At 39.4% G+C, this 24,716-nt stretch overlaps 1 protein-coding gene across 6 annotated transcripts in view; it reads right to left on the bottom strand.

Moving 5' to 3' along the window:
- Positions 1 to 24,716, bottom strand: part of LOC116180512 (paired box protein Pax-5) — a 198,904-nt gene that overhangs the window by 24,160 nt on the left and 150,028 nt on the right. For all 6 annotated transcript variants that reach the window (XM_031500527.1, XM_031500532.1, XM_031500528.1 and 3 more), the window contains one exon: positions 22,329 to 22,526. In XM_031500527.1, the coding sequence (XP_031356387.1) occupies positions 22,329 to 22,526 (198 nt within the window). The remainder of the gene's footprint in view (positions 1 to 22,328; positions 22,527 to 24,716) is intronic.

Genomic DNA, 24,716 nt, shown 5'->3' with positions numbered 1-24,716 from the left:
TTACATAAGCTGTTAGAAGTAAGACACATCTGGTCAAATTTGCGTTTAAAAAAAGGTTGCATTTGGTCGTTTTCGATAGGGAGTTTTATAATCAGGCGAAATTTAATGTGGTGCTGACAAGGAGATGCATATTTTACGAAGAATTGCTCGTGTTCATTTGTTTAAGCTAAATTGCGGCCAGGCCGGCCCTTTCGTTTTACTGAAGACGCAGTTAGCCACTTTTTTAAATACTAAATATGTGCAGCAGCAAGTTAGTCAAGGTTTTGTTAAAAGTTGTCCGTCATCTAATCCTTTGTTATAAAGCAAAGTGAAATTCAGCAACTGTTAGCGTTTGCGTGAATTTAGTGCGTCTCTACTGCAAACCTTGTACTACCAAATTTCGTATTTTAATTGTTAACCGTCTGCGTGCGGGGTAGTATGGCCAAACAATCCTTCTATGCTTTTCTTTCTTTCGGAGATGTTGTTTTATTTTTTTATGTATTTCGGATTCAGTTTTTGTCAAATTCTATGTTTATTCAAATCCATTGTACGATCCGGATAGAGTTTTCATGTTTGATTTTTATTATTGGAGCACGAGATTTATTTCAGGTGTTATCAAAAGTTCAAAATTTGGTCGAGGTCACTGAACCTCTCAAATTGATATATTTTAGGTCAATATTAGGATTTTCCTTCTAGCAGATGCCGAATGTGTACGAGGAGAGTTGAAAAAATAGCAGCAATCGCGATAAATATCTAATAAAAAAGGTTTATCCCAACTCAACAAATAGCACAAAATTTGCATCACATGGCACAAAAATGTGTCTTCCAATCAAAAATGTTTATGCCATCTCGACTAATAGCACACAATATGCATCAAATGGCACCAAATTTACCTTCCATGTTGAAATTCGGGTTGTACCGTACCCAAACGCCCAAGAACACAAATTCAATAGAAACAAAAAATGTTTATCCCACCTCAAAAATAGCCCAAAATTACCTTTTGATGATACCGTAATAAATCGTGGTAGTACCCAACTTCACAATACCTATAGTAACAAAAATGTTTATCTTATAACAACAAGCACAAAATTTGCATCAAATGGCACTAAATTGTGTTCCAATTCTTTGATCACTTTGAATTACCATTTGAGCCGTACTGATATAAAATGTGATGTCTGTTCAGTACAGGGTTTGATATTTCAATTTATTAAACTATATCTTTATACAGGGTGTTCCTAAATACGGAAGAGCCTAATTCTTTGCCTTATTTCATGACTAAAATGGGTCAACAAACTTTTAGTCCGAGAGTAAGCCACAGAATTAGCCCCTTTCGTAATTACACCATCCTGTATATAACATTCTTTTCTACGTACGTGTGTTCCTAATTGAACTCCTAAATGTATATCCGGATTTTGTTTTTATTAAAAAAAACTGTTTTCCCGTTGATGTCGCACTCTGCTTTTTCGCTTACCGAAAACGATACATGCGCCTTGATGGACGTTTGGAAATTTTCAATGAATTCGATGAAACAAATGAATTCAAAAAATTTTAGGAGAATTATGGATCTATTTATTTATTCATTTATTATCCCTCTCTTGTTCTGGGCCCTCAACAGGCTTGCGCCCCATTACAGAGTGCTTTTTAGAGATTTAGTACTTATACACCTCGAAGAATGCTACGAATAAAGAATTTGAATCATCTAAATAAACTAATGAATCTGAAGAAACTTAGGAGTTCGAAGACTCCCATGTATTTGAACTTTGGTTAGTACAGAGACCACCCGCACACCTGCGCATGCGCGATTGCTCCCAATATCTTTTCAGCTTTTCCTTTTATGTCTGAGAGTATGTGTACCAAATTTTGTTCCAGTCGGTACAGACAGACAAACCGACAGACAGACACACCGTAAAGTCGACAGACCGAGACCGACAGTCCGATAGACCGACGGACCGATCGTCCTCATCGAGAGTTAGTTTGGTTCGGATTCCTTGTGCTCTAAAATGTGTATTTCCGTAAAAAGGTGGGATCATTTTTACCCCAACGCAATACCACCCATACTAACGTACGGGTGGTAAACATTTGCTGTTGCTAGCACAGATACCACCCTCCACATCTGCGCATGCGCGATTCTGCCATTTGCGTATGGAGTTTTATTATCAGGTGAAATTTAATTAACGCACGTGTTCTGGTACTGATAATGAGATGCAGATTTTACGAAGAATTGCACGTTTCATTGACGTTTTGGTGCGTTCCGTTGTCATTCGAGATTTGAAAATTCCTAAAAGAGTTTATTAATTGTGAAAGTGTAGGCAACGAGAAAACGAGGCTGCTAGTTTCGCATTTCGTGTGCGCTAAATTTCGGGCAGTCAGCCCTATTTGTGTTGTTATAATAAATGTGTGCAGAAGCAAGTTAACTAAAGTTGTGTGAAGCGTTTAACGTGCGTTTCCCGTTGACGGAAAAAATGTCTTTGAGTTGAAAAAGCAAGCAGTTGTAGGCCTTTTGTTAAGATTCTCTTTATAATAAAAGTTGGAAGTTTTTTACCGTCCGAACAGCCATCGAAAATTTGTCATATTATTCATCAAGCCAGTCGACACTTTCGATATTTTGTTCGAATCGGGTTCCTGGTGCTTCAAAACGTGTATTTCCGTAAAAAAGAGGGGGCCATTATTACCCCAATGCAATACCTCCCTTACTAACGTGCGGTTGGTACAAACGGCAAATACAAAGAATCGAAGGACTCAAGTAGAGACGGAATTAGGATGGGGGTCCAAATATTCTGATCGCTCTCATTTCTGGACCCATGGCGAAGATTTATCATGAACCCGAAATTGGAAGTCGGAAGAGGTCTAAGATACAAAAAATGACAAAGGCAAATATGAAGAACTAGATTGAAAAATACAATAATTTGAGAGTCTTAGCGGTCCCACAAATTGGAAGAATTTAAAGAAACTTAAGAGTCCGAAAAATCTTAGAAACCTAAAGAACCTTTGGATCTAGAGAATTTTAAAATTTGAACGATTTCCAAGGGTTGAATAATCTTGAAGAACCTGGAGAATCAGAGAAACTATAAGAATCCACGTGATCTAACGAAACTGACAAAAAAAGGTATTAGAACTAAATAATGCGAAGGATCTAAAGGTTTTGAATAGGCGACTACGGTAGTAGTTTACTCTGATTCGCCCCAGTTACCTCCATCAATATGTGCTAAATGCAATTGTGCGCCAAAAATGTAAATCAATTTCGCTTTTAAACTTAGCTGCGTCGGTGGTATTCCTTCCCGAGCGTAGACATTTCTAACTGGGCAAAATATCACATAATTTGGATATGTTTGGTATATGAAGAACATTGTTTTTTTAATTTGCGGGGTATCTACTCCTTCTATTATGGCAGGAAAAGTGCACTTTATTAGGTTTCCACGCCTTTTGTTGTACATTTCGGTCATAAAAAACCTAATTTAGAGAGTATTTTAATGACTTCTTCAAAAAATCCGAACGAGGGAGCAGTTACCTATCCGTGGGGTAGAGATTTTTCTACCTTTCACAAGGTAATATAAATTAATACGCATAAAAACTATGGTGCGTCTGTGTCATACTTAGTGCACCTAAAGCGGAAAATATTTAATTGGCATTCCTGATCACGCAAGTCACAAGTCCTTGATTGTTCTTGAAAAATAAAGGGACAGTTAAATTGGGGCTGATTACGCAACGTTTAACAGTAGTTTGTAGTTTATGAATACTGTAAAAATATCACAAAGGATGACGAGGTGAGTTTGACATAAATAATTTCGTCAGCTCTCGATCACCAGCCAAGACAGTCTGTGCTTGGCACTTCTTTCGTTCGGCGTAATTACACCGAATGATATTACAATCAAGTTCAAGTTCGGGTAATAACAATAAATTGGAAGCGGTCCCCGCGTTTTGCAACGGGGGTGAATTTAAATCAACACGTGACCGAAAAATTCGTACGCCTGTAAAGCGTAACGGCACGCGTTGTGCGGCGATGCACCGCATTCGAAACTCATTAATAAGAATTTTCGAAGGATTAGCCTTCTCTCGATTAGATCGGGTGGGATATTATTTGTAGCCGCAATAAGAAATAATGCGAATAGTAATAATAATAAAGATAAAAATAAGTTGTTGGCATTTACCTGTGACAGTCGGACGTTAGCGACTCTATATCATAATTAAAGCCGGTAGAATGTATGTTGTATAACCGTAAGTTGTAGTTTAAAACACCTACGAGCATGTCTTAAAGGCAAAATGGCTCAATTGTTTATCAATCTATTGACTTTACAATCGATACTTTATTTTCGATTGTTAAAAGTCACATTGTAGAAACTTTCAAGCTGGAAAATTATTATTTGCATTCGCTGCCGGTCATGACATCTTTATTTGCTTGTATCGGTCAAGTAAAAGGCGATACGAAGGACCATTGGCCAATATGTTCGGAGGGAGTTATGATTCGAAATGCGAGGCGCGCTTTTAAAAGAATATTTTACTCTCAAATTCGACCTCAGCCCGAAAGAGCATGAATATACATCAAAATAACCATATTTGCGTCACTGAGAGCTTATAGTTGTATCCACAAATATAATTTGCGGAACAATTACAGCACACAGGAAGCCGCAGTTAAGTGCTAGTATGGTACAGAGGTCCAGCAAAGCGACGCAGATGAACGTCGTTTCCGGTAAAGCTTTCCGAAACAATGGCGCGCTGACTCACCAAGCTCTCTGCTGCCGTATTAGCAAAGCACAAAGCTTTGAATCCGATAATCTAATTTGCAATGAGACTTATTAGTTTGTGCTCTGTGGGAGTTGCGTTTGTTTATAAAGTGTTTGAAGTACCTACCTCTCTCATTGATATTATGATTAATACTTTGAGCGAGGGATCTTGACGCTTTCAATTCAAATTTTGCGGAATTCGCGGCTTTAAATCCATTTTGCTTGCTAATCAACCTTCCTCCCTCTGGGAATTTTCCATTTTTCTTTTCGTATGCGAATTCACCTTTCTCGCAATGAAACAGGCGCAAATTTTCTCAGCATAGATGAAAGGTCACACATCGTTGTCATTACAGTAAAGCAAAGAATTTTAAAACTACAGAAAAGACGCGTTCACAATAAAGTTCAATGTATTAAAATCCACCCCGATCCCCCGGGTAGGTAAGCTGTCCCTCGTTCGACTACGATTAAAGTGATTAAGTCCAAAAGTTATGCCCTATGCTACAATTGAATTCATGCCTACGACGATCAAGCCAGATTTGAATTTTCCTTTTCAAAATTGAAATCCCGGCAATTCAAAGTCGGTGGTTTCAAAAATTCAAAACTTGGGATGATACTTTATGGAACTGCAACGTTTTTTGAAAACCTTTCTAAAACGTCATGAAAGGCTTTTGTGAATGTTGGACGGTCTGTTTGGAACGGTGACTGATCTAAAAAACTGTTCAAGTGTCTGCCTTGAATAGCTCTGAGAGCTGTGGCAGATCCATCACTTTCATGTCAAAAACACTGGCGTTTCGCACCACTTTCAAATCTCGGTACCAGTCGGCTAGGACTGTGTGGTACGAATAGAACTCCTACGTTATGTTATACTAAGGCGGTTCTTTTTATGTGTTGGGATGTGAGACACAATCAGGAAGGAAATCAAAACGAAGAGTTTCGTTCGTAAGAAACGTCAAACACAAGTGAAATTTAGACACACATAAAAAGGGCAGGGAAAACCTTCACTGGATAAAAAAAGTCCACACGTAAATACAAGGAACCGATGGGTCCCTAACGGAAAAGGGAACGGGCATGGGTATACACGGTGACCGGCCGAGAGTAGGCATCAGCCTCTCCCTTGGCCAGCACAGTACTGTGTTTCAGGCAGAGGTGCTAGCCATCACGACCTGTGCGCAAGAAAACCTCCGTAGAGGTTATCGTAACCAGCATATATACATATGTAGTGATAGTCAGGCGGCGTTAAAGGCTCTGTCAGCTGACAGGGTCCGCTCGAATACGATGCTTGACTGTAGGCGAACCCTAGATAGATTAGGTGAGTCTAATAGGGTAAGCTTGATATGGGTGCCGGGGCACTCTGGAATAGGGGGCAACGAAAGGGCGGACGAGTTGGCTCGCGAAGGCAGTAGTGGGGTCCTTGTCGGGCCTGAGCCCACCCTTGGAATTGCTCCCTCAGTTGTCAGGGCCAGGATTAAGAACTGGGCGACCAGTCAATTCCAGGCTCAATGGCAACAGGCAGCTGGACTCAGACAGTCCAAGACCTTTTTAACAGGGCCTCTTGGCAAATCTGAGTCTTCTAAGCTTCTAAACCTAAACAGAAGTCAGATTAGGAAGATCGTCGGTGTCTTCACGGGACACTGGATGGTCAACTATCACCTGCACAATATTGGGCTTGTGGAAGACCCTGCGTGCAGGTTTTGTGGTGAGGTAGAGGAAACTACCGAGCATGTAGTCTGTTACTGTGACGCTCTGATCAGGGACAGACATAAACTCCTCGGTGACAGTTACTTGGAACCGAGGGAGGTGAGGAAACTAAGGCTAAATAGGGTCTTATCCTTCATTGAAGGGAACGGGCTCTAAGCTTTGGTTGTTTAGAGAGGGGGTTAGCACAATGGGCCGTTGATGAGCCTAAGTGCTGCCTGTAAAGGGTCCCCTGATAGAATAGAAATACAAGGAATAAATCAACTGCGATAAGAAAGTGCAACTAGTACTCATTAAGTCGATTATCACACAAGCAAAATCCACATACCAAACAGAACAAAAGTTTAGAGGGCCCTCTTTCTCACATTGCTTACGCACCGTGCTGCAGCGGGCACGCGAAAGGAAGCAACATGATACAGCAAAAAATCGGAATCCGTATGAGGTGCTTCCTCCACGGAATAAACGGTTAGTCGTCGACTCATACAGGGCAACATCACACTGATAATATACTTCCATGTGAATACATAACTAAACCGCGTGTCAAGTGGATCCAAAAAAAAAGCGGTATGTCTACGGGCAGAGCTGAGTCGCGCGTTCTAAAAAACCACTCGAGCGGCGAGCGCTCTAATTCTCTCAGAAATTATCGCGAGCATCGAGTTGTTTTGCAAAACGAAACCGCTTGCGAGTTCCGAGCACTCCTAAAAGTGCTCGAGCGGTTTTTCGCGGGCGCTCGGGAAAAGTGCTCGTGAGCGGAAAAAGCCCTCGGGAGTGGAAAAAACGCTCGCGAGCGGCGCTTAATCCTTCAGCGTTTGAGGGCGGTTAAAAGCGCTCACGAGCGAAAACAAACGCTCGGGAGCGAAAAAAGCGCCCGAGAGCGGAAAAAACCCTCGCGAGCGAAGAAACCGCTCGCGGGCAGAAAAAAGCGCTCGAGCGCCGAGCACTTTAAGTAAACGCTCGAGTATCGAGCACCAAGCGGCCGCTCCGAAAAGTGCTGGCGAGCGCTTTTTCCGCTTGGAGCGCTTTTTCGAGCGAAACACTCGCGAACAGTATCCAGCTCTACCTACGGGATTATTGGATTTGGTCAAAAAGGCTTGAATCTGTAATCATTGAAAGGTGATGAAACTTGTAGAAGAAATTCCGTCGGAAATAACCCTCTAGACAATTAAAATGTGTGCTAAGCCTTGAAGGACCTTCAAGTGTGAGAGGTGCCACCCTGTATATACAAGACACAACCTACGATGATGCACACATTTTTGAAAGCAGGCAATCGCGCGACCTTTAGAAGGGAAAAAGCTGTCTAACGCTGCTACTTACGCGAGAATCATCTTATTTTTAATGGCGGTTGGGAAGGTATGGTTTGGTAAAGGTTTGTTGTTGTTTAATGCAGGTTGCCTTTCTTTATAATGTATTTTTGTTGCATACAAAACTCAAGTTTTGTATGCAACATTTTGTATATTTTACAATTTTCCATCTTTGTTTTTGACATTGAGTTGATATAACCTCAATGCGGAATCACGAGTTTGATACCGTTAACTTTTATTCTTTTGAAATCACGTTCATTTTTTGTGTAAAGGTTTGCGCAATTTCCATTACATGGTTTCGGCCCCAATTTGAATTGATCATTTAAATTTGTGGATGCTGTGTGTATGTGTACTGACTTGTTTGTAAACTAACAAAACGGGTTGGTAAATAACTGTAACCACATTTAGTTATAACACCTAATACCCTAATCTCAAGTATACGCTGGGACTGAGGGATAAAAACTCTTCGGTTTAGAATCTATGAGTTGTAATTCACTAATTTCCACATGTTTCATAGTTTTAAACGTTGAGTTTGTCGTCCAACCTGGGGTTAAGTACACTACAAGTGTTTGACGGTCTTCAACAATTTGCAAGTGTGAAACATTTGTAATGAGAGTCCTGAAGCATTTCAATATAGCGAAGTTTCCGATTGTCTTTTTTCTACACGGAAACGACATTAAAGATATTGTTAATGAAAGATCAAAAGATGTAAAGATACGACTATGTGAAGCTTGAAAGTGTCTTTAAAATTGGGACAAAAAGACCTAGTGCGCTGAAATGGTTTTGAAAGGTTCTAAAAAGTTTCCAATCGTCTTGCAAACCTTTAAATACATTTTTTAAGCTCTTCAAAGGTCAATTAGAGAATTTAATGATTTTTAGGAAGTTTAAAAAATGGAATCATTGAAGAGTAATGGAGGATTCTTAAGTCACAAAAAAGAGTCAGTTTCAAACAGCTAGTGACTGTAAAAAGTGTGTCCTAACAGCTCTTGGAAAGATTTACCCATTAGAACAATGAAGAATCTAGCGACCTTTTACGATCCCAAAAACTACCCTGAGAACTTTTAAAAGGACAATTCCAAATGAATTGGAGCACATTTGAAGCACGAATCCGCTGACGGACCGAATAGACATGAAAAATTGTATCGGAATTATTTTTATAGTACTAGAATCCGAATTAGAACCAAAAAATTCTTATTTTTTATTTAAAAAAAAAGTTGTGGATGGGAAACGGAATTACACGAATACCTAAGGAATTGCAGTTTCCTTTTGTAGGTACCCTACTACATTTTCGAGATATTCACAATTAAGTTTCTACATCACCAGTAGATGTGTCTCGTCTGAACGATCCTTCCGCCCTTTGAGAGTACCCTCCTCCAATACTCCGTTCTGCAGATATTTGCACTGAAAATTTTGACATCTTCAATAGATATGTCTCCTCCTGACGCTCCCTTTACGATTACTCTCTTCCGACACTTGGTTTTCAAGATATTCGCTTCTACTCGTCCAGACGATTAATTTTGTCTTTGAGAGTACTCCAAATTTCCTCCTACAAATCGTTTTCTAGATATCCGCTGTTAAAGTTCTGACATTACCAATGGATATATTTTTTATTCAGACGTCCTAATCGTCTTTGTGAGTACCATCCGCCGACTATCTGTTCTTGAGATGCATGGAATGACATCCGAACACGACAAGGGGTCCAGGAAAAGGACTATGGTTGGTAGAAACTAATTCCTGTCGTTAAGACCTTTCATTAGAGTACCATGAAGGATAAAACCAGCCCGCCCTCCCCCCCAAACTCTTTTTATCTAGAGGCCAAAAAGAAGGGTAGTAGTTGGTAGTCCAATTCATTTAGATGAGAACTTTCATTACAATATCATAAAGAGTAGAACGTGTGTTCACCCCCCCCCCACCCCCCACCCCCCTTCCAAAACTTTTACCTGTTATCACTAATGAAAAGACCAATTGGTTGTAGCATGTAAAAGTTATGCACTTATTAATTTCAGAAATGCCATCTCATGAAATAATTCATCCCCCCCCACCCCTCCCCTCCCCCTTAAGACGGCGAAATTTGATGACCGTCTGGCACACTCTCAAGGTAAAGGCATCTTATTGCAAAACATTCCGGGATTCTCCTAAAAGTAAGTTAAAACCCGCAGAAGTGGGTTCGGACCCTGGTTCGGACAAACAGACGGACGGACGGACTAAACTTGATTCTTAAAAACGCGCTAAAAAGTGTTTCAGTTGAAAGCTGTGTTTTATGTATAAGTTAAACAATTCGTTAATAAATTGTTGCTGAGTCCGAACCCCACTACGCATCCTAGATCATATCCATGTTTGAAGCTAGTGCTGAAACCCGGTCTAAATCCGAATCTGGATCAGCATCGCGTCCGAGTTTGAAATTCTCCAAAATCGCGTGCTTCAGATAATCGAGGTTTATCACATTCTCTATATTCAACAAATTTCGTGAATTCTTCGGTTCCGTGAGATTTTCTCTTACAATTTTAACACCTATGAATATCCTGCTTCCACACGTTCCAAACGCCTTTTGTGAGGGAGATGGTATAAATTAGTTCCTTGCGTCCAGACCTTTCATTACAGTACCATGAAGAATAAAACCAGTGTCTCGCCTCCCTCTCTCTCAATGTTGACCCCCCCCCCTCCGTCGCCCTGTCATAAGAAAAGGAATAGCGGAAGACAGTTATAGTTTGTATAAACCAATTTCTTTCCTTTCGATGAGACCTTTTGCACCAAAACTGTAAATCAAATTCGCTTGTGAACTTAGCTGCGTCGGTGGTATCCCTGCAGTAAGTCCTTTCCGAGCGTAAGCATTTCTAAAGGGCCAAAATAGCACTTAAGTTGCAAGTAATGTTTGATATATGAAGAACATTGTTTTTTTTTATTTGTGGGGTATCTAGTCCTTCTATTATGGCAGCAAAAGTACACTTTACTAGGTTTCCACACCTTTTGTTGTACATTTCGGTCACAAAAAACCTAATTTAGAGAGTGTTGAGATTTCTTCAAAAAATCCGAACGAGGGAGTAGTTACCTATCCGTGGGGTTGAGATTTTTCTACCTTTCACAACGTAATATAAATTAATACGCATAAAAACTATTGTGCGTCTGCGTCATACTTAGTGCACCTAAAGCAATCTAAATCTGGATCTGGATCAGCATAGCAGATTATTCTGATTTTGGAATTCTCCAAAATGGCGTGCTTCAGATAATCGAGGTTCTTCACATTCTGTATATTCGGCTCCGTGTTTTTCTCTTACAATTTTGACCCTAATGGATATCCTTCTTTCACACGTTCCAGACGCCCTTTGTGAGGGAGATGGTAGAAATTAGTTCTTTGCGTCGAGACCTTTCATTAGAGTACCATGAAGAATAAAACTAGTGTCCTACCTCTCTCAATATCCTCCCCCCCTCTCCGACGCCCTATGATACGAAAAAGAGTAGCGGAAGACAGTAGTTATAGTTATAGTTTTTTTTCTTTCCTTTCGATGAGACCTTTCATTAGAGTATATAATGAAAGGTAGAACGTACGTTCACCCCTCGCCCCCCTCCCATTTTCAAACGCTTTAATTGGCACTAAAGGCATGCGCAAGCAAAATATGAGACCAATTGGTTGCCGCATGTAAAAGTGATGCCCGTTTTACTTTGAAAAACAGTATCATGGAAAATAAATCTTGGGGGGGGGGGGGTGAATGTCATCTGACACACCTTCAAGGTATAAGCTTCTTATTGCCAAATTCCAGATCGCTATAGGACAATTCCCCTAAAACTAGTTCGAAACCGTAGAAGTGAGCCCGGAAGGACGGACCGACGGACGAACAACACGCACAATTTTTTTAATTCTTAAAAAATGAGCTAACAATACAATAAATATATACTTGATGCTCTTTAGAATTTTTTAGATCTTCAAATACGTCTTATGATCATTTAGGATCCGAATACGTTCGTAGTTATAGGGTGTAAAAGTAATCCCTTCTATATCTGGTTAGTATTCGGATTATTTGCACCTTAACACGAATTACCTATTACCAATTTTATTAATCTCTTATTATTTCCTAAATTTTCAAACAATGTTATACATGTAAGTGGAAAACCTTTACTTTTTTGCTTGAACGTTTTGCTTTTCCTCTGTGTAAAATGCAAGAAATGCATAATTTGTCATTTTCTAAGTGTAGCTTAGCTTTTACAATATGACATCTCCCTCGCTCGCTCTTTTCGCGTTCTGATGCTATCTCCTTTTTCGAAGTCGCTTAGGTTTTTGCAATACAGCATTTATTTATTGAAGGTCTTGCGTTTGCCTTGTTCGCACTCTTCTCATATATTGGTATAATAACACACCATTAAGACAAGGTCACGCCTTAGTTACGGCACCAAGATCTTGGTCCATAAATTCCAAGGATCTTGAACCTATGCCCACAAACGCGGAGGAAGGGAGAGGGGGTTACTGAAGCGGGAGGAGAAGCGCAGCAGTGTCAGTTTTCTACTACCATTAAAGACTATCAAAGGTTTTCAAAAACCGTTGCAGTTCCATAAGGTATAATCCAATGTTTTTAATTTTTGAAACATCCGACTATGAATTGCAGCGATTTCAAAAAGCTTGCATAAGAAGGACATCCATTTTTGCTGTGATAAAAAATTCAAAAATTCAACAAGATACGAAGAATCGTGTACGATTTTCAGTAGCAGAATTTTTTGACACTCCGGCTCATATTCCATAACAATGAACCTTTATTTCGTAGAAATCGATTGGAGCTGAAGGTTTCAAATCGCCATCTCTTGTCGTTCAACGAGGAACCGACGGACCGACAAAACCATCACGTACGGTGAATGTCTTTCAAAAAATTCCCTAAGAACTTAATAGTATTTCAAACTTTTAAGAGTAGACAACCTTTGATTTCGATAAGTAGCTTTCATGACTCGAACAACATTAAATTATAAAAGCCGGGAAAATTGAAATGAACAATGGCTGTTGAAGGTTTTTGGGCTATTATGTACTGTTAGATTATCGCAATCATCAAAATTAATCAATAGAAGAATACTGAATACATATGGTTACAACACTGTTCTGCATGTTCTCCGAACGAGGGTCCAGTTACCTAGCCGAGGAGGTGTCTATGTATTTTGTAAGGTTGCCAATATGTATTGTCTTTTGTTAATACGGCAGCAGAGAGATTGGTGAGTTTATTCAGTTTATTTAGACTCTTCAATGCCTTTAGGCCCTTTGAATCCTTTAAATTGTTCGAATTGTTCACATTCTTCAAATACAAAGGTGCTTAAGATTCTTTAGGTCTTCAAATACTTCTTATGATATTTAGGATTCGACTACGTTCCTAGTTATAGGATATAAAAGTGATCACTTCTATTTCTGGTTAGTATTCGGATTTTTTTGCGTCTTAACACGAATTATTAGGGGAATTTCTTTCAAAACATTCCCTAAAAACCTGATAGTCCTTCAAACTTTGTAAGAGTGGACAACCTTTGATTTCGATAAGTAGCGCGTTTTACTTGTAGCTTTCAAGACTTTAACAACACGAAATTATAAAGGCCGGGAAAATTGAAATGAACGATTGCTGTTGAAGGTTTTTGGGCTATTACGCACTATTAGATTATCGCAATCATCAAAATTAATCAATAGAAGAATACATATATTTTCAACCCTGTTCTGCATGTTCTGGGAACGAGGGTCCAGTTACCTAGTCGAGGGGGTTAGGTTACCAATTGTATTGTGTTTTGTTAATACGGCAGCAGAGTGATTGGAGAGTTTATCCAGATTTCTATTCTGCGCCAGACCATTTAGATTCTTCGATGCCTTCAGACCCGTTGAATCCTTTAAGTTCTTCGAATTGTTCACATTCTTCAAATACAAAGGTACGATACGATCTTTAGGTCTTCAAATATTTCCTGTGATCATTTAGGATCCTTCGTTGATCCTCAGTAGTTGAAGGCTTCTTAATATCCCTGGAATCTACGAAATAGAACCTAAGGTTCTCGAGACGTTTTAAAGCGCTTTAACATTTACAAACATCTGAGAACCTTTAAGATTGCAAAATCATGTGTAAATGTACTTCAAGGAGTCTGATGGAATATTCTGGCCCGAATGTCTTTAAGATCTTTCGAATGATTTTCCACAAGTCATAAGGTGATGGTGATAGTGGCAGTGACGAACATGAAAATCTTTCGATTCATTTTCCAATCGGAAAAATGGGCGAATTAAATTCGAAAGCTTCTTAATTACTTTGTAATCGATCATCAAAGGGCCGTACGTAGCTGTTTTGTTCGTTCGCGAATTTCTACAAAGTACGGCTGTAAAAATGCCCGCAGCAGGACGATATGGTAAAAGTGAAAACTCACGCATAGGAACATTTGATATCCTAATGTAGACGGCAAGGGCTCGCACCCGAGAGAATTGCTGATTATGATCAGATGAGTGGCTCCTTTCAACATCTACGGTGACATACGGTGTTTGTGTCCCTTTACACTCACATACGGACACTATGCGATCGCTTATTGAGATGTAATGATAATTTTTAAGTGCGCGTTCGCTGTCATTCGATTATTCCCGACGCTGATTTATGCGAAAATACGGCGACGGAATAATTTAGGTAATGGCCCTTCGGGTCGTGTATAAAATTGTGATTTAAAGAAAAGTGGGCAATGGAATGTAAATAATCTGTTGAGCATCTGGTAGGGGCGTTATATCCATGTGAGCAGTCGGTGTAATAATGCGTTTAAAGATACCGCACCCCCGACGTAGATAAGGGATGACAATTTCTAGTCGAATTAGGCAATTATAAGTGATTGTTGCGTTGCGCTTTAAAGTGCAGCAATAAAAAGCTTTCCCGCTAAGATGGCTGCTCGTAAAGGAGGTATAAAATTGCATCAAAGTTAGCCGCGGCGCGCCATAGGACAAGAAGCCATAATCTGAAGCTCGAGCTTAATGCGCTACTCGGTTTACTGCGCCGAGCTTTCAAGCACACCCCGACCGGGAGGAAAGCTTTTGTGCCCACCGCAACAGCTTTTGTGATAATAACATGGAACTGTTTCTTGGTTGTTTATGTTTTGCTCTTTTTTGTTCCCTTCCACGTTTCATTTCTCTCCTTTCTCGCTTTAAAGCTCATTTTTCTAAAAGGGGATGAGAATTACAACCCGGCCACTTCTAACAAATCTAACAGCGACACAAAGGCATCCAAACAATAGTTGACACTTCAATACGGCAAATATTTTGCTACTGTATATTTTACGGATATCCTTCTCTGGCCCATTGCCCTTTTCATAGCTTCCTCCCTTTTCACGTGAGCAGCTGGTCGTGTCATTGCAGGACAATGCGGGACTCTATGTTATGTCTATTAAACTAGACTTTATAGAAGTAGATACTTCATTAAAGTGTTTATGCGAAACTTCGGGGGGTCCCTTTTTACATCGGTTCTCTCACGTAAAAGTCAAGCGCGAAAGAAAAAGTTTCTCGTCATCCAAGCTTAATCCCCAATTACCTCAAACCGCGTAACATAATCCAACTTTAGAAAAACTTTTAAATAGGCAAGAAATTCACCCCTTGACGCTCACAATCGCAAACAGAACAGTAACGGCATAGGCGCGATTTGCTCGAGTGGTTTTCTGGGGGAGGGGCCGTCTCTCTTCCTTCTCAAGGGGGTCGCCCTGATCAGTGATGATTTTACAGTAGCGTCTCGACGCTGCGTCTTTGTTATTTAAGGCGGCGGAAAGAGAGGCCTTGAGGGATCCTTAGCCGAAAGGATACTCTTTCTATACAACTGTAAAGGAGCGAGAGAAAATCAATAAGGGAAGAAAGCCGGTTCCGGAACGCTCGGCTGATTTTCAGATTCGTGAAATCGAGCTCAAACCGATATCCGCTCCGCTCGACGATGCTGCAAAATGGTAAGGAACTGTTTGTTTGGCCAACTGTCAGATTTACATGAAACTGCTCGACGGCGATCGATTCCATTTTTCTCTCTCGCGCGTCCTCTTCTTTCGCACCCAATCCAATTAATTCACCTGCGTCGCGCCGAAAACTAAAAGAGGACAAAAAGCAAAAGCATTTCTCTTTTGAAATCTCGGTCGTTCTAATTGCGATGACATAAAAACAGAGCGGCAAGCTATTGTTTGGAGTAGACTTCCGCTGTTTCTACTCAGCATGGCGTCATGTCCGTTTCCGTTTCCATTTTTTCCCTCTCCTTCCACTATCTTAATGCGAAAATTGCATTTGCCATTAATAAAGGACGATGGTTTATTGCGATCGCATTCGTATAGCCGTGGCAAATTTATAAAGCCGATACGGTGCCTTTTTTCGTCCCCTTTGAAACTGTAACACAATCGAGACATGAATCGTACAAACTTCCGTATCCTACTACTTTCCCTACTTTCACTATTTTAATCGCGATTTATTACCAATTCTTTCAGAGCGTAGATCTATTTATCTAAAGCGCAATTTCGTACAAATCAAGATCGTACACGCACCTGTTGATCCATTTGTTTTTCCTTGGTTGCACGATCATTTTTGTTGTATTAAAGGCAAAACGTAACCATGTGCGACCCATTAAAGTCTAATTCACTACAAGCAACAATTTTCGTATTGGGCATCGAGGACGTTTTCCCAACGAAATTGGTAAAGAAAGTAATGATTTCGGCATTATTTAATGTAAGTTGCTGTATTAAAAAACACAGTAACGGCCAGTTGCAGAAAAAAAAATCCAGGATTATTATTTAATCCGGTATTAAGACATTTGATTGGCTTTATATTGCAGTAGGCAGCCAATCAAATGTCAAAATTCTTGTTTTCCTGCAACTGGCCGTGAATGTCATGAACACTGTACGCACGCAAACCACCCGTGGATTCTTCCTAAAGAAAATTAATCATGCAATATGCGTTCCCCAGTAGCAAGAATTATAGGTAACAAGGAGAAGTGCCCTCTAAGTACTCGCTTATAGAATATAGAAGGTATAAGTAGCAAAACACAAGTAGCGGGCACCACCTATTCAAATAATATAAATTATGCAACATAATGACTGACTTTGTAGTTCAATGGTAAGGCGTTGGGCTATAAAGCCGAAGGTCAGGGGTTCGAACCTGGGTTGAGGGTAGAATTTTTCATCTGTGACAGAGATGGGAATGTCCGTAGATTAGTTTCGAGCATTCTACCGTCTACTCCGAATTAGGTTTTCCTGCAGTTTTCCTAGTTCGTAAGGTAAATAACCGGAGTAGTATACTTACTTAAAGACCTTCTGGAGAGGCACCTCAAAAAGCATTATGCGGGTCACTTTGTAATTCGGCGCAAGCCTGTTGAGGGCCCAGAACAAGAGAGAGATAATGAATAAAAAATAATTATAACAAATAATCCCAAACAATAGATATATTGTTGCCAGACGTCGCAATCGCCCTTTGTGAGCACCATCCTTCGGCAATCCGTTCTTGAGATATAAGGAATTATTTATATTCGATCACGATAAGAAGTCGAGGAGGAAGGTATGGTTGGTAAAAATAAATTCCTTTCTTAAGTCCTTTCATTAGAGTACCGTGAAGGATAACCCCCCCCCCCCTCTCCAACCCCTATTTTGATAAGGAGTCAGAAAGTAGGGCGGTAGTTGGTAGAAAACAGTTCCTTTTGTTGAGACAATTGGAATTGGAATACCATGAGAGATAAAATTAATGTCTACCCCTCCCTCCGCCCCCCTTCCCACCTACTGATCTCGGAAAGGAATTTCACAGGAAAGTCATAGTTTGTACAAATCAGTTCATTTCGGTGAGACTTTTCATTAGAATACCATGAAGCGTAGAACGTGTGTTCGCCCCCTCCCCCCTCCCAATTTTTAAACATTGTACTTGGCACCGCTAATTCTTAGACCAGTTGGTTGGCACATGTAAAAGTTATGCACGTTTTACATTCAACAATAGCATCTGTGGAAATAATTCATGGGGGGGGGGGACTTGAGACAGCGAAATTTGGCACAATTTGCGCTTACTGTCTGAGCAATAAACCAATTGATAATTGAAGAAACCCACGGCTTCTTAGACGGAGAAGCTCTGTGCCTTTTTGCCTAATTGCCGCTCAATATCTCAAATTGCTAATTGCTTCAAAGTGGGCGCATAATTCTTATTGACAATAAAAGAAAAGGGCAAAATTTGTAGAATATTTTAATATCCTTAATTTTTGTTCCTCCTTGATCTTTGTTTTTAGAATGCTCTAAAAATATTATTTTGGATCTCACTATATTAATGGCCTTTCCTCAATTCAGATACATCTCCGGAACTCTCTCAAGGAATCCGCAGTTCTTTTCGAATTTTTGACATTTTTGACATTTTCTCTAACACTTCTATGGACTTTGTTTAAACAATGAAAAATGTAAATAATTTGCTGTACAGAGTATGACGATGAAATGATAGCAAAAAATTAGGTGGGGCGCCAGACCAAATCAAAATCAAGGTCGAAAATGTTTCTCCACCAAAAATATCAAAATCCTATAACGGTAGCTCCTACTTTGGATCTCATTTTTTAGAAAGCAGGAAAATTTAGATTTGTGTCAAGGTTCGCACTTATCTTTGTTCTGCGTATTTGAATTCTGCTCCGAACCACAGAATAAGGATCAAGTGGCATCTGTATTACGGTCACCTTAGCTTTCATTGAAGTCGCAGGACAGGTACGAAAGAAACGAATCAATGATTAAATATGGCCGTTTTCAACGCCGTTTGCAACCGTTCCCGTTGGAATATTTAAATTGTTTTTACAGTCGCCGAAAGCTTTCTGGCCAGGGAGGAAAAGACAAAATCGATCTTCTTCAGTTTTAGGTCCGTTAATTACCCATTAATAGACTGCAATTTTCACATAGTATACGAAAATACAGCGTTAAACCGACAAAGTCGTGCAGTTTACGGAAATATCAACGTGATAGGAAACCCCGCAATTTGCCCTTACATTCCAATGAACGGGATTGTCAAATTTGGAGATTTCAATCCGACTATTTGGACAAGCATAACTAACCGTAATTATTTGAAAGAATTACAGTGATAACCTCTGATTAAGTCGAGATTACATCCGTCAGGTGCGCTCTTAAAAATTTGAATTTTGACACCGGTCCCGAATATTTTGGGGGTTTTACCGAAAAGTAAGTTTAACCCAAAGGTAAAATCTTTTGCACTTTTTTACATCTTTTTGTCTTTGGTGTTCCACCGTATCCGTAATCTTTTGGTTTCTGCCTTTTGCGTCTTTGAAAACTACGTTTTGTAAGTGCCGTATTAAATTTGGAGCCTTTCCGTAAATTTATTTTACCCAAAATCGTCCTGAAACCTTCATTTTCATGCCTACTTTCCGTCAGGAAATTTCAGTTTCCATGACAGAGGCAGAGCACCTGTCTCTTTACCGGCCGCGCCGTCACTTTACCGGTCGCATTTTTGACATTTCCAAATGTCTATAATGACTCCTGCATCACTGACAGATTGACCATAATCAAAAGTTCTATATAAAAACTGAAATTTTACATTAAAATACGATTTCGGATAAAATTTAATACAACACTCGTCAGTAAAATGACATTACCTGACTCGGAAATTAAAGTACTCGACCCCAAAGGGGCCTCGCCCTTATATGTAGATAACTATTACCCAAAATCGTCCTGTATGCTTTAATTTTCATGCCTACTTTCTGTCAGGAAATTGTAGTTTCTGTGATAGAGGCAGAGCAGACTATGTTTCCGGCAACTTGTCATTTTACTGGCCGCACTGTCACTTTTACGGCCGCACCGTCACTTTACCGGACGCATTTGTGACATTTCCAACTGTCTATAATGACTCATGTCATCACTGACAGATTGATATTAATCAAAAGTTCTATATGAAAATTGAAATGTTATATTAAAATGCGATTTCGGGTAAAATTTAATACAAAACTCGTCAGTAGAATGACATTACCTGACTCGGAAATTAAAGTACTCGGCCCCAAAGGGGCCTTGTACTTCAATATTTCCTCGCCAGTAATGTATCATTTTACTGACTTTTATGTAAATAACTATTGCATTCAAGCCGTCTTTTACATTAAGTTTGCCGCGCCGCCGTATCTATAGCTTTTGCTTTTTCTCTCTCCGTTTCATTGCAAGGTAAACTCTTTTGGTACTTTTTGTTCCATTAATTATAAGGGGGAATATCGTTCCGTTTTCCTGCAATTGCTTTCCCGTAGAAACAGCTACCAAATCCGATTATTTACTATTCTCGCTTAGGGAGATTGCTTTTGAAGCTGTTTTAGCACCCACCAGTAGCCGCCCAGCGCTTGTTCGTTAGAATACCTGGGATCGCCGCCCGTTCTCTATTCGAGTTGCCTGGAGCTTACCATCGCCGACCGCCATCTTGTCCAGAGGCAAGAGAGACCGAAATCTTCCGGTGGTGCCCGAAACACTTCCGTTTCGCTGTTTACAGATTTTGACTTGTAAATTACCGCTGGATGTTCCATTTTCTTACCGCCATTGTGCTAATTATACGGTTTATATTTAGCGCATTTTTGGAAAAATAATGTGGCAATAAAACTTTACTTGCCTACAATCCACAAACACAGAGATTAACCGTTCAAAAAACTACGTTCAGTAGAGTCTACAGACTACACTCTACAGACCACAGTCTACTGGGGGCTATAACCCCCCCCCCCCCCTTCCAACACTTAGGAAAAGAGGATTGGATTGCTTTTTCCCAAATATGATCATGACATTCCTGAAATTGGCGGTCTTATGGGGATCTGAGGAGAGGGGGCGCCTCTTTGCTTTTAATATAATTTTTCGGGAAATTGTTATAGATCTTCCTTTGCTGGGGGGTGTTCCATTCATAGAGGATCTTTTTTCCCAAATCTGATCATAAGATTCCTGAAGGTTGAACTTTTATGAGGGGGTCTGGGGGGTATGGCATAGACCATATACCTCTAGCATATTATACGACAGTTCAGTTGCAACTTCCAGAAAAGTGCCGTGGGATTAAGCTTGGGGGAGGAATTATCGAGCCGTTCCCTACCTTTGATATAATTTTTGGGAATCGAATCTTCCTTTGCGGGAGAGTATTCCATATCCCAGACCTCCCGCTGCTATTTTCTCTGCAATACTTTCTAAAAGAAGAGGATCATATTTCGATATTAAGTTAAGGTAGTTTTCAGTAGACCGTGGCCACGAAAATTAATCTATTTAGATGTAAATTGGAGCTATTTCATTACTTTTTCTCATCAATGTATCCAGAATTGTATGCCCATTTTGTGTTTATAATTTTACGGGTAAGCAATTTTAGAAACGCAGTCAATTTTCAGGAAAGGGGAAATTTTCAGTAATCACGTCCCCGTAAAATTGCTAGCCGTGGACCTGATGAAAAATTTGTTGCTAGAAAATTCCAAGATGACCTCGAAAAGTCAGCCCCTTAATATGCAAACCCGTTGCAATACCCAACCAGAACCAGAATTTCTTTGAATTTGTAAAAACCCCACTTTTAACATATTTCATCATTTCTAGCTACTTTACATACTTTTCCATAGTCTCCATTGCTTTCTTTTCGTTAAAATTTTTTTGGTTAATCCCAATTTTGAATTACCTACTCACTTCATTTAAGTATTCTCATACCGCCCAAGTTACGTTTGATTTATAAATCCGGATCACCTTTCATGAATTCGGCATGGTTTTCAGATTTCTGGAAAACTTCTGTCTGTTAAGAACAACAAAAATTCTCTGAAAATGTTAGTTTGCGTTTAGACTAAACATTGAGGTCTGTCTGTAATACAATGGAGCAAAGTAGACAAATATCGACCAAATTTGAGGGCGTCATATGTTCACCTCCACAAGACATCGACTGATGTGGCTAACTATACGGGGCGGAACTGTTGTCTGGCACACTGCAGATATCTTCACAACTACCATTTAAGCAAAGAAGTTTCTTATGGCATCCAAAATTACAAAAAGATTGTTATCAATCTACGTACTTTAGATTTGTAATCACTGGCGTACTTCTGCATGTTCAAGAGGGTATATTTTTTAATGGGGACTACTAGTTTTCATTAGATATTATTAAAGGGTACACTTTTTTGGATAAAATGTGTGCACTTGCAGAATATGTAATAAAAAATAGTGGTTTATGCTCCCCTTAGCTCTGTAGACGTACGCCACTGATCACAATTTTAAAGTATGTAGATTGGTGGCAGACTTTTATTTTTGAATGCCATAAAAAACTTGTTTTGGTGTTCCACCCTGTATATTTGGCAATAACTTGTTATAAGGAATGATTTATAACACACACAACATTGGTATTGTTGCAAAATAGCTTTAACTGAACTAATTCAAAGGAATCAATTGTAATTTCATCCCATTTGACACCAAAAATAATGAATTGGCAACGTAATATCTTAACATGCGATAACGTTCAACACAATCCATTCAAAACAATTGTGTAATCATAGCCACCCCTAAATTTATAATCCTAAGAGATAAAATCAACTGTATATGTGTTAGGGGCAGATTTGACACATTTAATTTGACCGGTAGTCCCACGAGTGCTGTCCATTACTGCATATCAGTAACCCCCACACTTTTCGATTAAGTAAAACAGATGCGATTCAACGGGGAGGGAAATAACAAAACAAAAAGGGCTTACCTATTTATTGACGAGACACTAGGTACGTTATCTTGAGAGCAAATTCCTTCGGCGAGCAATCTGTCGCGTATCTCCCAGGCAAACATGGTAGGATTTTCCCTTTTGTAATTCGCGATTGCGTCGACTACAGGTGGCGTCGCTACTTTTGGTTTCGATCCGCCGATTACGCCCGCTTTAAAGCTACCGGTCTCGTAATATCTGCAAAAGAAAAAGAAATCGATCGTGAGCATATAAAGAGAGACTTTCCGCACAAATTTCCCCCCAATTTTTTTTTAGCATTTACCCCTCGCTCGATGCAGTCCTGTCATAGTCTAACATCAAACAGTAGAGCCAGACGCGAGCGACGGCTATATGCAGTTTTCATGTCGTTTTTTGGGGCCACGTGTCGCTCTATTCACTATATTGAAGTAGAGCACTCTAAAGTAATACTCTTCTAATAGAATTAAGTGCTTACAATTGTTGTTTTGGTGTTTTTGTGGCTTTGTCAACAGAATTATAGATGTTGTGCTTTATGACATTCGCTTTTAGGCGATTAAGTACGTCAATAACTTTTTTTTTGTTATTCAAATTAAACGCAACCCTTAAAGCGTAGGGCGCACTCCCACTAATGAGCGAAACTTTCTAAAGTTGGAATCTTAAAGAACCTCGCACAAGGGCGCTAGACATGAAAAATGGCAACGCACTGCAATTTCTCATCGTCAGACTAGCTCTCAGACACTCAATTCTCAAATTAAATTCTGTCAACAATTTTTACATTAACATCGTTTTTCGTTGACTGCTTGCAGATATATACACACTTTGAGAGATCCGCTACTTTTCAAAGGGATTTTTCAACACATTTCTGTCAAGATATTGAAAATTCTTTAGTCTTAGCAACTTTCGGACATGAAAACTCTATCTGAATCACACTTTGGATTCGAATAAATGCAATTAATTGATTGGTAATGACAAAAATTGATTCCGAAACACGAGAAAGAACTAAAACAAGCCTGTTTGAACATATTACCCCGCACGCAGGCGGGCAACAATTAAAATAAAAAAATCGTAAATAACTTTTAATAAAAAAGGAATTTGAACGAAATGCCTCGCTGTACTACAAACTGCTTTCTCTCCAACTTCTCGCACAACTTGGGGTAACCTGCTTCTGCACAGATTATTATAAAAAAACGCCTTCAACTTACAAATTTCGCGTTTAACCGTCGCGAAACCATCGGTCACTTTTTTACGTTCATTCCAGTATTTAAAGGACTACCACGTCCATTACAGCATAATCTCCTTTAACAAAAATTCAAAAACCTCACCACTCACCATTAGCGTAATGACGGAACGCGCCAAACGTCTCCACTTCTCCATATGAAGCGCGCAAGTTTTCGTAACACCTTATCTCTTATCAGCGAAAGAACACGTGCGTTAATTAAATTTCGCTTGATAAAAGCACTACTTATCGCAAACGAATAAATAAAAACCTTTTATAAAGTACGCAAAATTGACCAGATGTGTCTTACTTGTAGCACCTTATCTAAATTGAACAAATTACAAAAACGATAAAATTAAAACGAAAACTACGCAACTAACTTTGTAAATTAGTAAAACCTTTAGCTAGATATCCCAGAGATTTTTCGGAGAGTGTGGAATTCTTCATAGAATCTTCGGTGATTCTGTGGAGAATCTCTACAGGGTGGGACCGACTATTCGGAACCTTGATTCAATGGTCAAGCCGTCTTGTTTGGAACTTAGTCTTCCATAAATTCCTCTAGAAATCTCGCTTGGTTCTCTGAAGGATTACTGATGAGTCTATGGAGAATCAAAACAGTCCCTGAAGAACTATATTGAAGAATCATTAATGAATCAATCACGAATTTGTGAATGAAATCCAATCCAATGGGCCTCTTCAAAGGTGGAAACCTTTTCCGAATAGCTTTTGAGGAACCTCTAAAAGACTCTTGAATATTTAGGCACTAAAAATACTTTATAAAATAACAGAAAAATCATTGAGGAGTTCCCAAATAACTTACTCCTATAGAGATCAAACGAGATCTTCCTAATTTACCTAAAATATCTTTCAAGGATCAAGGTACATCTTATAAAAAACGTGTGAACAGTCTTCGCGCCAAAAATATAACTAAATAGTCATAATACCTATTCTAAAAAGTTGAGTAATTCAAAAAGCATAGGTAATAGCACAAGAAGTAGCACAAAATCGAGGAGATAGCACAAGTTTAGGCGCGAAATTGGAGTCCGATTACAAATAGCAACGAATAGCAACAACTAAAAGTGACAAAAATGTGTAATACGGCCCAAAAAGGGAATAAAATTCAAGCATAAAGAAATTCGGGTGCTGCAACATGGTATATACGCTGGAAGTGCAATATCACAAAAATTATAAGA

Source organism: Photinus pyralis, unplaced genomic scaffold (assembly GCF_008802855.1).
Source record: "Photinus pyralis isolate 1611_PpyrPB1 unplaced genomic scaffold, Ppyr1.3 Ppyr1.4_LG9, whole genome shotgun sequence".
Classification (NCBI taxonomy): domain Eukaryota; kingdom Metazoa; phylum Arthropoda; class Insecta; order Coleoptera; family Lampyridae; genus Photinus; species Photinus pyralis.
Note: the sequence above shows the minus strand (reverse complement) of the source record. Positions and strands in the feature narration are given on the sequence as shown.